This window comes from Poromitra crassiceps (assembly GCF_964638095.1).
Source record: "Poromitra crassiceps genome assembly, chromosome: 11".
NCBI classification, from domain to species: Eukaryota; Metazoa; Chordata; class Actinopteri; order Beryciformes; family Melamphaidae; genus Poromitra; species Poromitra crassiceps.
In genome coordinates, this window is record NC_139643.1 from 30,716,404 (window position 1) to 30,729,830 (window position 13,427).

General features: G+C 45.8%; 1 protein-coding gene across 2 annotated transcripts in view; it reads right to left on the reverse strand.

Moving 5' to 3' along the window:
• The window catches only part of trappc9 (trafficking protein particle complex subunit 9), a 225,960-nt gene that overhangs the window by 59,047 nt on the left and 153,486 nt on the right, over positions 1-13,427 (reverse strand). For both annotated transcript variants that reach the window (XM_083645758.1, XM_083645757.1), the window contains one exon: positions 7,084-7,174. In XM_083645758.1, the coding sequence (XP_083501884.1) occupies positions 7,084-7,174 (91 nt within the window). The remainder of the gene's footprint in view (positions 1-7,083; positions 7,175-13,427) is intronic.

Below are 13,427 nucleotides of genomic sequence, written 5' to 3' on the forward strand. Positions count from 1 at the left end.
AAGCCATGTTATGTCCTCATGTTCAGCAAGACGTGCAAACCTCTGTCTTGGGGGATTCACGAACAGTCTCAAATGCTGGAGGCTCCAACTGTCTCAGAAATGGAATTGCTAGCCGGTAAGAATTCAAGTTATGTAACTGGGGAAGAAAACAATGCGAGCAACTGACTGGCTACTGTATTGTTGCATAAACACGATGACTTGCTGTGAAACTGATCAAACTGTTGACAGGCATCATAAAAAATAAAATAAAAATAATAATAATAATCCTGTGAATAATTCTGTTGATTCGCTCAGCTGTCAGAGTTGGCCTTCCACAAGACTGTTAAAAATATATGTTTCTTTAGTTATACAATTTAATTATAATACAGCAGTGAGTTAAAGATCCAGTACCAGGATGACAAAAGACTACTCTACTGTATACTATATATTTATAAATTATTATGGTTATATTTTTGGCCCACAGCCACAATCCAGTTATACATTTTGTCAGAAAGCTACTACTCATTACCTACACCAACTGCCACCTCACTAGATGACTTTCCCAAGCTATCCGATGCTCAGGCCTGATAGATAGAAGATGCAAACATTACACAACTGAATGCATGTTGAGCATCTTATGAAATCTGTCCCGAAATATACATGTAACTATTGCAGTTCTCCAAACAATTTATTCACAATCTGAATGTTCCAGTATTCCAAGGAGATTTAGGTGCTGACAAGTCATTCTCATAGGAGAAGATGGGTGCACGCTGAGGGCAACGGGCTGAGTTTAGCCTTAGTCAGAGCTGAGCCTGAGTCAGCAGGAGTGGATGAGGGCTCAAAGGGGAGCAAGGCTCCAGGGAGGATGAGGGTGGCTCGCTGGGCTGATGCCACCCTAAGCCGGGCTTTAGGAAGACTTACTGCCCCCATCCCTTCTCCCAGAGGCCCTATCACCGCTCTGCTGATGACTGCAGGAGACCAGAGGCCCTATCACAGACGCCACATATTACCAGCTACAGGTGCACTCAAAGTCATCCTCTTTCATTTCAGCCATTCACATATTCAACCCCTCCCTCTCTCCCTCCCTCCCTCTCTCTCTCTCTCTCTCTCTCTCTCTTTCTCTCTCTAGTCAGTGCTTCTCATCAGCATCAGCGGGGGAGGAGCGCGGCGTCGGGTGGCTTCGACACGGGGCCCTTTGGCAGTGCCATTCGTCAACCCCTTCTGCCGCCGCTGCCGCCGCTCATGGCAATTGGGCACCTGACAAAAGCTTAAAGGCATATTATTCCATGAGGCGCCCCCTGTGTGTGCTGAGAAGCCACCGCCTGTGACCACTCCAAATGGCCATCTGTCTACGCGGGGTAGGTGCGAGGGGGGGGGGGGGGGGTCCAACGGTGTGAGGCTGTTCAAAAGAACTGTCTTATTAAATTATCTCTTGCGTTTTACAGCCGGGCCCCCACCCTTCTCTTTCCATCTCTCTCCTAGGCTAAACATTTGTCTTTCCATTCATGGGTGAACTTGTATTCCATAGAGATGGGTTACCGGTGGCCGGCTGATGGCGGGGGAGAGGGGGATGGGGGGGGGGGGGGGGGTAGGGGGGGGGGCGGCTGATGGCGGGGGAGGGGGGGCTATCTGATGGCGGGGAGGGGGGGGGGGGGGGGCTGATGGCGGGGGAGGGGGAGGGGGGGCCGGCCAGGTGTGGGAGCAAAGTCCATCTCACTGCTTGGTTACAGCACTCCACATGCAGACTGAAAATGAAAGCCTTTTCACCATTGCTGAACTCTATTTCAACAATAGCGCAGGTCATGTCAAGGCTATTCATGGTCACGACTCTTTTAGGGAAAACCTCACATTGATTTAAAATCTTTGTCATTAGCAATCTATTTTGTTTTCATTCTACTGCAAAATATGCCATACCGGTATTTTGGTTTCCTGCCCTACTCCGCCACAGCGCTGCCAGCCAGTGTGCTAGTGTCAAGCCCACAGAGCGCTACGTCTGATTGGCCAGGTGACTGTTTATTTAGCAACACTCTATTAAGTTGACATGGAGACTCCGAACACAAGGTGTACCACTTTGCCTTTAATCACATTGACAGTGGAGGAGCTGTAATCAATGGGGCTATTTACATAATGCCAGGCTGCAAAAAACAAACCATGCCACCTGTTCTGGCATTACAGTCTGTGGAGGTAAGGGGGGACTCCCAGCAGCCCCGGCTTCCTGGAAGAACTGCAACAAGGGGCTAAGCAGTAGGGCTCGGTCCATATGGATCTTTGAAGGCCAATATCGATAGCGATATTTTGATATATTGAAGCTGCCAAGAACCGATATCTATATATCTATCTATCTATAACTTTGGCAATGTGGGCTCTGTTCTCTGTTTTCTGTTTAAATTTTTGTCCCACTGACACACACACACACGGAGGCATTGTGACATCACTGATGATGTCATCAGTGATGTCATAAGGGGGCACACACACAAGGAGGCATTGTAACATCACTGATGATGTCATCATTGTGAGCAACACCACACACACACTCCCGCGCGTGCCAATAGGGCAGGCGAGGCCACGCAGCAGCCGAGCTGCGTATGCGAGGCCGCGCAGCGGGTGAGGCATACATGTGTCCATTTTAAGACCAATATATTCCCCCAAAACTATTCCATGTTTCTCCAAAAAAAAAAAATCTTGTCATAATGGAAAAGTCTCTGAAACAGCATTTAGACAATTAGGATAGCACAATAAAACTATCCATTGAAAGACTTCTTGCAGCTGGTTTAGCAGCTCCTTATGGCAGAGTGAGGCAGGTTTCAGTGCAAGTTCTACAGACTGACACTCCTGAAACTGCTGAGGAAAATCCTCCCGCACAAGAGCTCGCGTTAACCCAATCTTCTCCGTCACTGACACAATATTTTTAACGACAGAAAAATGTGACGTCCGTCTGTCATTTTGACAGATTACAGAGCAGCCGGACCGCACAGTGAGACAGACACACAGACAGACAGACATGCATGCAGGCAGACAGGCATGCAGGCAGACAGACAGGCATGCAGGAAGGAAGACAGATAGACAGACAGACAGACAGAACGGAGCTTTTCCTCAGTGCAAAAAGAGTCTATTCAGTGGTGACTTCTACATGCTGCTTCCTTTCTGCTAGTTGAAGTAACACCTGCTCAGTTTGTTTTGTAACCAAAGTTTTGTCACATTCAGTTCAGTCACTTTGCTGTCCTATCTCTACACTGTAGTCGGTGTCTATTAGTAGCAACACAACAACACAAGTTTCCAAAGACTTTTACGGGGCGAGGGCGGTGGAAAACTATGATTTGATAACAGTTGGGCATGATTCGATTTATTTTTGCCTGTGAAGTGTGGCGGGGGATATCGATATCCCAATTTAGCTTGCTCCATTCTTCACTCCCTCTCCAAACCCACTTACAACCTTCATCTACCGACGGTTTCCATGCACTTCTGATGGGTCGGGGTGGACGAAAGGCACAGGAGAGCTGGAACATGTGCTGCGGTCTCTTGTGCCAAAAAAATAAAGTCAAAGGAACATTACAATACATTTCACACATTTTACCCTCATCTATTTTGCCTTGTCGTCATTGTATGGCGTCAATGTGATCTAATTTGTCTCATGTTCCTCGTGTAAAAAACAAACTAAAGAAAATGCTATTAGACAAATTAACACAGTTTCTGTTCAGTTCTTGGTAGCAGTTGGGTCGAGTTCAATTTGGTACTGTTGTGATCTGTAAGAGCTTGTATCAGTATCTCAAATCAGTGTTTCTCAACGCTCACTCTCGCTCCAACCTCCTTCCATCTGACTCCTGACCCCTGAAGCTTTTTGGGAGCACAATAATACTTTGTCACAGATAATTAAACCAGTCGGCCAATAACCTTCTGGAAAAACAACAGCTCCACGCTGAGCCTGCTCCACTGACATTTAAACAGTTTGTGAAACTGTCTAGCCTTTTCCCGCAGCCCTATAAAGTTTGCAGTGTACAATTTAGTGGACTTATTCTTCATAATCCATAACAAAGACAGAGCGCACTCCAAATGCACTCGTGCTGCTGGAGCAGGTATTCAGCTGAAATACAGTAGAATCCTTTTGAGCGGATAGTGGCGTTTTAACAAGGAACGAGGCTGTCAATCTATCCAACAGCAGTATACCATAACGGCACTGCAGTATCTTTTCAGCAAAATCGTTCACACAAACATTGTGCTAATCTATCAAATCTATCTGTCCATCAAATCTCAGTGTGTGGCAAATGTTGTCGAGTCCCAGTATTGTGCCCGCTTTGTTGGCTGAACATACCGCTGTTATTTTCTTTCCAAACAAGCACAACAGCAGGCCTTTTGAAGAGGCACAAACAGACACAGGTAGAAAACAATGTCAAAGATGTCCGCATCTCCGAGATAAGAAAAACTACTAGACAAGAAAAGCTATGCACTGTAGACTAGACAAATAAAAGGAATCCCTCTCGAGCGGCTATGTTGGTGTTTACATAAAAAATGTGTTTACGCCGACTTAAAAGTAATTATAGGTTTATTTCCTGGCCCACTCAATGAACCGCAGCCGTCCTCCGCACCGCCAATTGAAATTCCCCGCGAATAAAAGGATGTGTTGCTAATTTAAAAGAGGAAACTTGCATTATTTATTTGCAATTAGGGAGTGAATTTCATCCCATCTGATCCTATGTTATTGCGGCTGCACTGATGTGGTAGTGAGGGGCGCTTCTGCCCAGAGGTAGAATCATTTACTAATGGCCTTGGTTCACTTGCTCCCCATTCAATAATAATAAACAAACACAGAGGCCATAAAGCGCTTTCTGGCACTTTCTGTGTTTTCCATTTATTGGAACCTGCATGATCAAATATTCATAGGTTGCTATGGTAACAAGGCACGAGGAAGTATCAAGTTTCTCATGCCGGGGAATGGGCTGAGGCCGGACAGACATGTCAGCGTCTCTTCAACTAGCAAGAGACTGACCACCAGTACACCAAACTTTCTTTGGCTTTTGAACAAGCGGAGCCACTGATTCAACTTGAACACTGAATCAAGGTGAAACACTTCTTCCCTTGATAGAAGGAAGGTAGTCTCACGTGGTCAGACCCAACGTCTTACGTCAGCACGCTTCCAGCGACGGAGGGTCCGAATGACAAGTCAAATTTCCCGGGTTCCGCCGACAGGAAGCCTGCGGCGAAATCCGATTGGCTGGGCTGTTACGGAAGTCCGGCATGCCGTCCGTGGTTGGTCAACTCATATGTCTGCCACGCCTCTTCTTTTGTCTTGGAGGGTGGGCGGTAACCACTTTTCAAGAGTTGTGTTTTCAAGACCTAGATGTATCGTATCTACGGCTGGCTACTGCGAGACTAGAAGGAAGGTGCTGTGCTGAGTACTGAGTGCTAGAGCAGACCTTTCATCACCAAACTGTGATGACCCTGAGCGGAGGAGAAAAGGTGGAGAAGGCTATCACAAGAAAGCCGGTGTTTCAGCAGTATTTCTGCCCTGAGCTGGACAGTAGAGAAGATGCCGGACGGCGAGGTGATGTACCACTCCACAGCCTAAATCCCCGGCAAAGAAGAGATAAATGGCCTTTGCTTCTGCAGTTCGATTTTAAACGATAATTACGGCAGGGTGAGTAACAGCCTTGGCCTTCCACGTTGTCGCTACAGTTAAAGAGCGATGCAAAGGATTTTTATTTTTTTTGAGAAGGCATTAAAAGCATCCGGTCGGTGTAACGATTTCAGCCGCGGGGGAAATGCTGGGAGTACACCCGTAATTGAGCCTGTGATAGTCTTGGCAACCCTGATAAAGGTATCCTAACGGGTTGAGGCAAATTAATTGCCTTGTAATCAGCCCAGGCAGGAACGGCGAGGCCACTTTCATAGGATCTGGGAAGAAACAAAGAAATATCAAACGCTGCTGTGTAATTGTTTCCTGCCAGAGCGCCGGTCTTGTGCGTTATGTGGTTTCCATGAACGCAATACTGGAAATCTGTACAATTGCAACCTGCGTTGTGCTGACCTCCCGCTTCCGAAGCGCAAGTGCGAACGCTCTCGCACGAACCACGAACACAGAGCTGATTAACGGGCCTTTATACTGGGGAGTGAGTTTAACCAACTTACTCGCTGCCACTCGGGACTCACGAGGACTCGCAGTCATTCGTTACACAATGAGACTGCACACATCATGTAGAACAGCAGCCCAAAGGCGTGGTACCGCCAGAATAATTGTACCAAATTAGTGAAAGCTAGTGCCAAGACAGTAGATCTCGTCCAGCTTTCATGCTCGAGAACGTCTCTCCGACGCAGGCGGTGCGTGTCAAATGCCGAGACGTGCGGAGATCGGTGAATCCGGCGAAGTGTTTGCGTTTGATCCTCCCATCTCAGCCTCAACAGGTGCTCGTGCTCCGGCGCTTGATGCGCCCGTGTCACTTCATCTCGCAGATTGCTTTCTCCTCACAACGGCACGAGAGCCCCCAGTTGACTAATCAAGACGTTGGCTGGCCCCCGGAGAGAGAGTGGTTTTGGGGAGGGGAGGGGGGCTTGTGAAAAATAAACACCCTCAGTAAATCAAAAATGATTTTGGCAGGACGATCACAGATGGTGCGGCTGAGTGCTCCTGCAAAATTCAGCGTGTCCCCCCAAATGATTCAGCGTGTCCCCCCAAATGATTCGCACAGTCCCCAGGCTGCCGGTCTACCCTTTTCCAAAATAGCCCACAGCCCATTATGAATGCAAATAAAAAACATGGCTTGAGACAGTTGTGGAGGTTTATGCACTAACTGACAGGTACTGCATAGCGCTGGCTATGTAACCACCCAGACAACTGTGATTGGCACACAGAAATTCCAAATTGTCAATCCCAGCAGCACAGTCGGGTACTGGAACATCTTCACCTCGTCTTTTATAAAGTTATTACTTTATTAAGACACAGAAGGGCTCATTTTGATGAAAAACACACAATGAACTAATTAACTCTCTCTCTCACAGACACACACACACACACAGAGACAGATAGACACACACACACACACACGCGCACACGCGCACGCACGCACACACACACACACACACACACACACACACACACACACAGAGACTCACCCCACTGCAGAGGAGCCAGCTGTAGGTGCTCCAGGACCAGCTGGTTGAGGACTCCTTCCACACTGGCCTCCCCATGGCGCCGCAAGGAAGGGTGGGAGCGGTTAAGGACGACAGCATAGACAAGCATGGTGCATGAAACTTTTTAAAGGATTAACCAACACCGAGGGAAACCCTACTGGGCACACAAGGTACTGCAGCAGAACAAATATTTTAATTGTGACACAGTGACACAGTCACAGAACGGGAACAAGAACGAGAGTGCTGATGTACTGTACTCTGTGTTACAACTAGTGTTGAAGTCGAGACCACCTAAACCGAGACCGAGTCAAGACCAAGACAGAGGGGGAGCGAGACCGAGTCAAGACCAAGACCGAGACCAGACCAATACGAGACCATTTTCAAGACCATGACTATTGATGGCTTCCTGAGTGTTTTTTCTTCCCACTTGCTTTGCAAAGAAACTCTGTGGTTTGTATAAGCAAATCGTATGACTGATCCTTTGGACGACGTCTCTGCAGCCACTGCTCTGCTCTCCCATGCCTTGGCAGTGAGGGGAGTGGGTTCAGTGGTAAAACTGTCAAACTGCAAAGTTATTGGTTGCAATTGAAGGAGGGATTTTATTTTAACACACCCAATCACATTCAAAATAAAATAAATAAATCAGACAATACACAGGCAGGTAATGATGTCACTGCAGTTGTGGTCTTGACTGGTCTTGAAATAAAATCCAGAGTCCGGCTTGTCCGAGACCAAGTCAAAACCAAGACCGATGGAGGGCGAGCCCATGGTCTTGAGACTCCAACACTAGTTACAACTATTGTTACTATGGTGATCAGGCCAAGCATCACTGAATCCGACTGGAAGCGCCCCCCATCCCAATCCCATCACACTTTCCAACTCTTGCTTGATGTTCTCGATTCTGCACAGTAAGGTGTCGTCTGTCCACACCGTAACAACATGAACCGTGTGTGTGATTCTGTACAGTAAGGTGTCGTCTGTCCACACCGTCACAACATGAACCTTCTCACCCTCAAACCCTCTACCCGATCACTCCGCTCATCCAACTGCAACCTCCTGGAGCAACCCAAGACAAACCTGCGCACCATGGGCGACCGGGCTTTCTGCTCCACCGCCCCACGTTTGTGGAATGCTCTCCCTGACCATCTGAGAGCCCCACAATCTATTAACGCTTTTAAAACTGGACTCAAGACTCACCTTTTTAGCAAAGCTTTTCCTTAAAACTGTAACTTTTAATGTTCTTTTAATGTTTAATAATTTAATGTTTATTCTTTTTACTACTGTAGCACTTTGAGATTTTACCCAAAATGAAAAGTGCAAGACAAGTTCAATTTATTATTATTATTATCAATTTATTATGTGATCGTCTAATTGGATAGACGGGTCTGGGTATTTATTGTGTAAGTTGCATTACCGTAAGTTAAAGCTATTAAGTTTCAATTAGGCTCTCCCTGTGTACCAAGAACATTTCCCGTCAGTGACCGTACCCCATCACCTGAATTTAATTTTGGCAAACAATGAGTGCAATTAGTGGGAGCGGGATGCATTTTCATACCAAAGAAAATCTTGCCTTTAGCAGCTTTAAATGGGCTTTTTAAGACCTTCCTAATGACAATAATAATGCAATATATAACCAAATGAATCCCTTATCATATAATGTAATTAGGATACTGAAAACCAAAATAGTCTTACCTATTTATTCACAGACTAATCGGAGTACTGTGCATTTTCTGATCCATTACAGTGGGCAATTATCATTAACGTTATGTATTAGGTATTGCCAACCATAGGGGTATATGAACAACCTATCTCACATTTTGGAAAAGCCACAATCTCTACGGCTTTCAGCAGTGAACATTTCCTTTTAAACGCCCCCTTAATGGGCTCATTAGCATTGCACCATAGATAATGTTAATGGAGCTAGTGTATTGTATGTGTATGTGTGAGAGAGCAGATTGTGGTGATGCACTGTATATACCACGGGGACAGCTTCAGTAATGTGTGTTTTGAATGAATCAAACACTCTTATTAAGGGATATATTTGGAATGAAACTGCAGTCAATCAAGCAACGCCGGCTCAGAGGAAACATTTCTGCCTTCTTACAGCCAAGTCAATTAAGTCAGTGCCTCGCATCACAGTACACAGTCTCTCAGCTCCTACTTATATTCATAGAATAGAACTGCTTACACGCTTCTGCCAGGAGATTAGGGGACGAAATTGACTTTGTGAAAGAGAGAGACTGCCACGACATCACATGAAACAAACATGAATGTGCAGAATGTGAATTCAGGCGGCCGGGCGATATGACCAAGTCGGTCGTAAGTAAAGTAAAAGCATGGGGTAAGACTATATATCACTGGGGTTGCAGGTATCCGGGGCAGATACACAGTCTTGAATAAAACATTTGCGAGTTCAAACCTTGTGCAGGTTGACTTTCCTCAGAAATTGTGACAGATGGCAGGTTAGCAGAAAAGCCAGATGCTGTGGCACCTTCGCTCCGGTGTACCGTGCAAGTTTGTTACATGAGAATACTACTAAATACTGACCCGCCTTGGAAATAGCCCCTTTCAGGACTGTGTTGTTGTCACTCACTAGCTACTGTACGCTGTCCACTCCACACAGTCCCTCATACGATCGTTAGGAGAGGCGCACACTTACAGTGGTCTACAGACTGATTTGCGCCTTTTACCGCAAGCGGGTGAATGTCGCACGGCCTCATTTTAACCAAGGGAGGTGTAGTTGCACCACTCACCACCAGGTGTAATCTGTGAGCATAGTCTCAAGCAGCGGTCCAGGTTAAAACCAGTGGGCAAGCCCACAACCCTTCCCTCTGATGATGCGGAAGTGAATTGAAAAGCTGTAGTTCCTCGAATGGCCACTAGGCGTCGGGGGCAGTAGGCAGATCTCCCCATGTTAAAATGCTCGACTTTAACAAGATTCAACATCTTTGCAGTTAGGGGCGAAACACGGTTTTGGTCTATATAGCTAATTTCACCTTTTCATAACAACTGTAGGGGGTACATTTTTATATAACTCGCCAGTTTGGAGTAAAATAGATGATAGAAAAGGAGGTGATTGACAGATCGCCTGTCCAGTGATGGCGCAACTTGCCAATCGGACCAATAGCAGGCGGAGCTGCGGCTCTGGGAAACTCCCATCTCACGTGAGGTGCGGATGGACTCAACCTATTCCCTCCCACTCTGCTGACGAAAAATCAAGATGGTGACAGCCAACGTTTGAACTCCGCCAGGGAGAAGAAATTTAATGGGATAGCTATGTCCATATTATTTATTATCTATGTTGTTAAAACACTCGTCTTACAAGTGTCGCAGAGAAATTTCAAAGGTACTCACCGAAGGGTCTTGTGATCTTATACAGCCTTTTTTCAAAGCTTGGCACTGCTAATACATATTCTTTTATATATTTCACAGAGACAGAGGAAGTGTCCAATTTCAATTTCTGCTCAGCAGGTACTGTAGCTAGCTAGGATTCGACTGGTTTGTTTTCCAGTCGGACTGCACAGGGGACACGGAAGTGTGGAAATGAGCGGATACCTGGGGTACCTGCCTTATCTTGACCGGATAACCTGCCTTATTTGTTGACCAACTTTGAGACCTGCCGAAGTACCGAGGGGCAGGTGGGAGCATTTGCAAATAGCAGGAGCCTTGTCTGTCTTGAGAGACTACTGAACAGTTGGCAGTACAATAGATAGAGACACGTGAAGGATGGGAGAGAAAGAGGAGGCTGAGGAGTGATAAAGGTCGCAGGCCAGATTAAAACCGCTCTTTGTGTGGTGTCGTCGCTGCGACCCCGCTACGTGGATAGCATCAAACTGATCACAGGGTAGGCTGCGGATGTTTGAACGTGGCATCCAAACAAATATGGCAGTCGCTGAGCAATTAGCCTGATAATATGTTATGATAAGGACATCGCTGATCATTCGGAATTATGGGCGAAATGAGCGGTGCCCGGTACACCAAACCGGTGTCTATTAAACTTTGAAGGAGTTTATGTATGCAGGCAGAGAGAGAGAGAGGTCATGAAAGGCAGACAGATGAATTCACAAAAATAGAACTGTTTTTGTCTGCTGTTGCAAACACTTTGACAGATTTCCTCATGCAACAGAGATAAAGAGAAGACTGATGCAAGCCATGATTTGCAGGTGTCACTGCCTCCTCATGGGTCCCACACACACAGCGCTGTAGGGATGCAACTATATGGAACAAAAACATGAAAGCAAAACACATTTGTTTTTGTTGAAAGATCTAAGACTTTTTATATGCACACAAAAGGCTTCTCACAAATTCTGTTCACAAATTTGTCTAAATCTGTGTTTTAGTGAGCACTCCTCCTTTGCCAAGATAATCCATCCACCCGACAGGTGTGACATATCAAGATGCTGATTAAACAGCATGATTATTGCACAGGTGTGCCTTGGGCTGGTCACAACAAAAAGGCCATTCTAAAATGTGTCGTTTTATCAAACAGCTGTCGCTGGTTTCGAGGGACCGTGCAATTGGCATGCAACCACGAGCTCAAGAGTTCCATTTGAAGGCAGCATAGCCCATCTGAGATGGCTTATGGTGGCGAAATGAAGATTCAATTCACGCAACAGCTCTGGTGGACATTCCTGCAGTCAGCATGCCAATAGGCTCATTTCACAGCAACCTTTTGAGGTGGTAAAAGCAGGAAGTAAAGCAGCTGTAGGCTGATACCATTAATTCTTCCATCTTTCATTTCAACTCATAAATGGCAGTAAAAGGCAAACGTGCTGCGTTTATATTTTTGTTCAGTATAAAAACGAATTTGGTAATTGTTTAATATAACAATTCATTTCTTAGTTTCCCATTAATCAAGCAGCTAAAACATTAAAAGCTTCACTGAGCTCTCGTGTCTGGTGCTGTCAAGATATCTGCAAACTAAGGAGAAAGTCATCCAAACAAACACCTGTTTTTTGTTACTAGAAAGACAGGAAGAAACAACAGTAAACTTCATTAACATTCATTCAAACTAAGTATACTGTATGAAAAGTTTTGATGTTCTTCTTCATACAGTTTGGCGTGCAATTGCCTCATCACTCCCAGCCCAGGTCACTGCGTGGCTAAAATGCATTAGTTAGTTATAATAATTATGTTCTTTTGAGCTAGCAATGTAATTAAGGCTGTTTTTATTATTTTTATTTATTTATTTTTGCTTGAAGAATGCCTTGGAACACCTCCTTTTGCATTGAAAGAATCACCCCCAAACCAAACAGCACTTTCAACAAATGTCAAACAGAAACCCAACAGAGGCGCTCTGTATTCTCTATTCTTTGAGCTTGTGTTTTTGGAAGTGTTTTAAAGGGAGACAGTAACTGTACATTCACACTGCGAGCACAGTCAAAGAGTCCGCAGGAAGTCCATTCACTACCTGCGGAGCCACGAGATCGGGGGAAACTCGGTTGCTGTCAACAAGCTGGGAAGTGGTGATTGTTCAGAAACAGCCAATCAGAGTTCTGCACTTCGTTGTTTCCCTGGTGGGATTTTGTTTCGTGGACAACAGCTCTGCCTGGAAAGCACAAAATGTATTACGGTGAAAGAAATAAACATCTAAAAAAAGATGCTTGGAGAACAGCTGCATCCATCAGTGGAGTCGATGAACACATTTGTAACGCCATTCTCTTTCGTTATTCCTGTCCACACTCTGCCAAATTGTTTGCAGCTAAAACAAACGCAGATAACGACGGGTTGCATTAATAACGCAGAAAATATGATGTCGAGTTCAATAGCTCGGAGACTGGATTAATAATTAATCGCGCACCTTCCTTCACCAACAACCTGACAGGCAATGCTCAATGACAGACTCCGTGCATTGGTAATTGCCACTTCATTACTTAAGAAGCCAGGATGGGGCCGCTCTCCGCATGCTGACGAGGAGGCTTTTCCCTTACGTCAGAATGACATCTTTCTTCGCTACCGAGCCAAATCACTTCAGCCACTTCTGAGCATTAGGGGCATCAGCAAAAACAAACTGATATACCATGCAGCATGGATTTGAATCTGACCTGGGACCTCTGTCTCTCCCCGGCTCCCATTTTATCTCTGCTACTAATAGTAAGCTTGTGAATGAGAGGGCAGAGGACAACAAGAAAGTGTAAATACTATAGGTATGGAAAGATGGAGGTTATCTCCCTGCAGATAAGCACAACACAGAGGGCAGCGCGCTGACACAGGCGGGGTCAAAAGGTATCGTTGGACAGACAGCACAGCCTGCCCGCAAACTAGACCTCTATCGGCAAACGCTGGACTCGTGCGGGTGGTACAGTACAATTATCGCACACACACAC